The sequence below is a fragment of the Sinocyclocheilus grahami genome, unplaced genomic scaffold (genome assembly GCF_001515645.1).
Source record: "Sinocyclocheilus grahami isolate Dianchi unplaced genomic scaffold, SAMN03320097.WGS_v1.1 scaffold22.1, whole genome shotgun sequence".
NCBI lineage: Eukaryota > Metazoa > Chordata > Actinopteri > Cypriniformes > Cyprinidae > Sinocyclocheilus > Sinocyclocheilus grahami.
Window position 1 is genome coordinate 1,284,645 of NW_015505201.1, and position 3,191 is coordinate 1,287,835.

A 3,191-nucleotide genomic window follows, 5' to 3' on the forward strand; every position below is an offset into this window, starting at 1 on the left:
TATATATATATATATATATATATATATATATATATATATATATATATATATCTGTGGCACAGCATCTAAGACTAAATACAAATCAAAAAGATTTATAATATTCATAATTTAAAAAGCACATACACATAATACTCACGCATCAACAAGAATCAGCATGTCCTTGGGCGACGCGGCACCTTGAACATACCTGGATACAAAGAAAGAAATGTACTGGATCTCTTTCAAGGAGAATTTTAAACTGAGAGAACAAAGAAATGAAGGTTGAAGAAAAAAGGGAACAAATGAAAAAGAATTCAAAGCGCACACACAGAAATACACATTAGTACCAAGGTCGCCGGCGCACATCGTACAGGTCGATTTTACTGGGCGTTTTCCTGGCATCCATCCAAGGGGAAGCTAAATGGACAGAGACAGGATATGGAAATATGAGTGACCCCTGATCCCAAACTCCATCTGATTTGTCACATCTCTGTCGTGAGCACATCAGCGAGCCTTGCTAGAAACCTATTTCTGTGTCCGGTGGGGGGTGGTTTACGGTTTATATAGACTGCAGTGAGCCGACATGGAAAAAAAAGGGCCCCAGTAGAATTTCAGCTTCGATTTTTCTCTTTAATGGAGAAAATAACCTGGTGCAAATGAGGGTGCTCATCTGTGACTATCACAGCTGAACATCTAACAAGACATGTTTCTTCATAAATGGCATCCCACGATTTGACATTTAGTGAGTGGATTGCAGCTGTAAGTGCCGACAGATAGTCTGAGACACTGCAATTTGGCCATGTTCTGCCGACTATAATTAATTGAAGTTTACAAGAACATCAATATTTTATAGGCGTATACGTATCTATAAGGAGACAATCAATAGTTGGGAGCCCACATCTAATAAGATATAATTATTAAATTATATTATTATAATTCAAAATTCAAACTCTTATAAAGCCGTAAAGGGAAATAGGTTCAACGGTAGCTAATACACTATTTATATGCAACATTTTTCACTAAAGCCTTACCAATTACAAATCAGAAAGTAATGAAAATGAATTGAGCACCTCATTACTTTTCTCATCTGTCATCATTAAATCTCAGAAGAATATAATAAGCTCTCTGCTGAGATATTTGATATTATAATCTGTTATGAAAATTTGGTGTAATTTGAGCTGGGACTACATGCTATGTTTACCAATTAGAGACAGTGGAGTCTTGGAAAGGGAGAGGGAGGATGTGTGTGTGTGTGTGTGTGTGTGATTCTGATAGTAATGTGTACTGAAATGTGAGTTCTGAATTAAACAGACACTACAAGCTTATACCTGGGTAATAGCGAGCTAATCCAGTAGCGCTGCCGAACACCTGCCATAGTAGCGTTGGATCCTCTTCTCGGTTTTTCTTAAAGACGTCTTCCAGTGCTTCAGTCCAGTTCAGCTCATTCAACACAATGGTGGCTGGAATACAGGCAATAACATACAATCAGGGGCGCCGCTACTGTTTCTGGGCCCCTGGACAGCATATTCACTCGGGCTCCCGGGGGGGTCTGCATTTCAACCCGGGCCCGACTTTTTTGGGGCCAATTTTCACGTCATATTTCAGACATATTCTCTGGCCTGTTTTAGGCTTCTCCTTATTTTTATATTTTAGACATCCATCAATTAGTGATGAAAAAAATTGGAAAGCTAGTGGAAACAACACGAGACCGTGCTACCGCGACTGTCAAGAGCGGCTCAACGGTGTTTATTGTCCCGCAGCAGCAGCATGGTGCATGCCGTCAGAGCAGCTGAATAGTTCTGCGTTCAAATGCAAGCAATAGGCTTAAGCTTGCCACAAAGCACTGGCAAAAGTAATTACCATAAATGTGTCAGGGGGAAATAGTAAGGAGATATTTGAATTATTTACTAATAAACTAGTGTTTTCTGAGTCAGTGTCACAAGGATGAAGTTTACGATCCTGACTCGCCATCTCCTCAGAGCCTTTAGAGAGAAGTGCATCTTTACGAATTATGACTGATTATAATGAAAGACTTTTTGATTTGTTTCATTTCGTCAAGTAGTAATTTAAAGCTTTCTATATATATATTTATCATGTCTGTGAGGCATGTATTCGCTGAGCACATTTTTGTGAAGCGCTCCTGTTCAAGACGAGACGACAGAAAGCGTTTGTTTTCTTTATTTTATAAAAGCACAAAGTTTTGTTGATATTGTGAGTGCACACAAATAAATGTAGACTCTTTACAGTTAAGAAATGGTGTATTACTTTTATACCTTTATGAGCAAAAATGACAGCGTAGAAAAAAACTGAAAAAAACACAAGTGATTGCGCTGGCGCCTCCAAGTCCTGCAAAGCGCACTTCAGCTTCCACTCTCCGCACAAACTATTGGTTATAGCGCACATTTATCTAGGTTTAACATTTAAAACATTGTTATATGCTTGAACTGTTTTATATCTATAGGCTAGATTTTATTTTAGGCAAGTCGTGATGATTTGAATAGGCTAAATTGATCGGCTCACTGTCTGCCGCTGGCCGCTTGGTCCTTACTTTAAAAAACAAAAAACTTATATTTAACGAACAAAAAATGCTCCAAACGCTTTTCTAAATTAACTTCACAAAAAAACTAAACTAAATGTAATCACTTTGCCATTAAATACAAAACTTAACTATTTTAATAGCTGAAACAGTAGTATAAGCTGTTTTGGGAGAACCGGGGAAAAACAGACGGGCTCGGGCCGGTAATTCTGATAAGCTGTCGGAAACGGGCCGGGCTAGGGCCTGAGCGTCTCGGGCCAGCTAGTGCCGGGCTAGGGCCTAAACTTGAGGCCCGTGCAGGGCTCTAGTGTTGTTTGGGGGGGTAGCCTACCCCTTGGTAGAAATCACAATCGCGTTCCGTGGATTTGGGTGAGGGTTGCGGAGGTCCCCCTCATAAATCGTGTTAACGTTCCCCTCGGTATAAATCGCATTCCGCATTCCCCTCGGTAGAAATCGTGTTCCGTGTTCCCCTCGGTAAATCGCATTCTCCTCGGTACAAATCATATTCCGCATTCCCTTCAGTAAATCACGTCCCCTCTCGGTAGAAATCGTGTTCCGCGTTCCCGTCAGTAGAAATCGCGTTCCCCCCTCGGTGGGCCCCCCTCCAATGTCAGGCCCTTAGAATCGTCCTTACCCCCCCCCCCCCCCCCCCCCCCCCCGCCCCCCCCCCACACAG

The 3,191-nt window shown here is 41.3% G+C and overlaps 1 protein-coding gene across 1 annotated transcript in view; it reads right to left on the reverse strand.

The window, feature by feature from the left end:
- The window catches only part of LOC107559841 (voltage-dependent calcium channel subunit alpha-2/delta-1-like), a 108,768-nt gene that overhangs the window by 52,190 nt on the left and 53,387 nt on the right, over positions 1–3,191 (reverse strand). The window contains exons 7-9 of the mRNA XM_016243846.1: positions 1,308–1,439; positions 327–396; positions 137–187 (exon numbers count right to left, since the gene is read on the reverse strand). Of these exons, the coding sequence (XP_016099332.1) occupies positions 137–187; positions 327–396; positions 1,308–1,439 (253 nt within the window). The remainder of the gene's footprint in view (positions 1–136; positions 188–326; positions 397–1,307; positions 1,440–3,191) is intronic.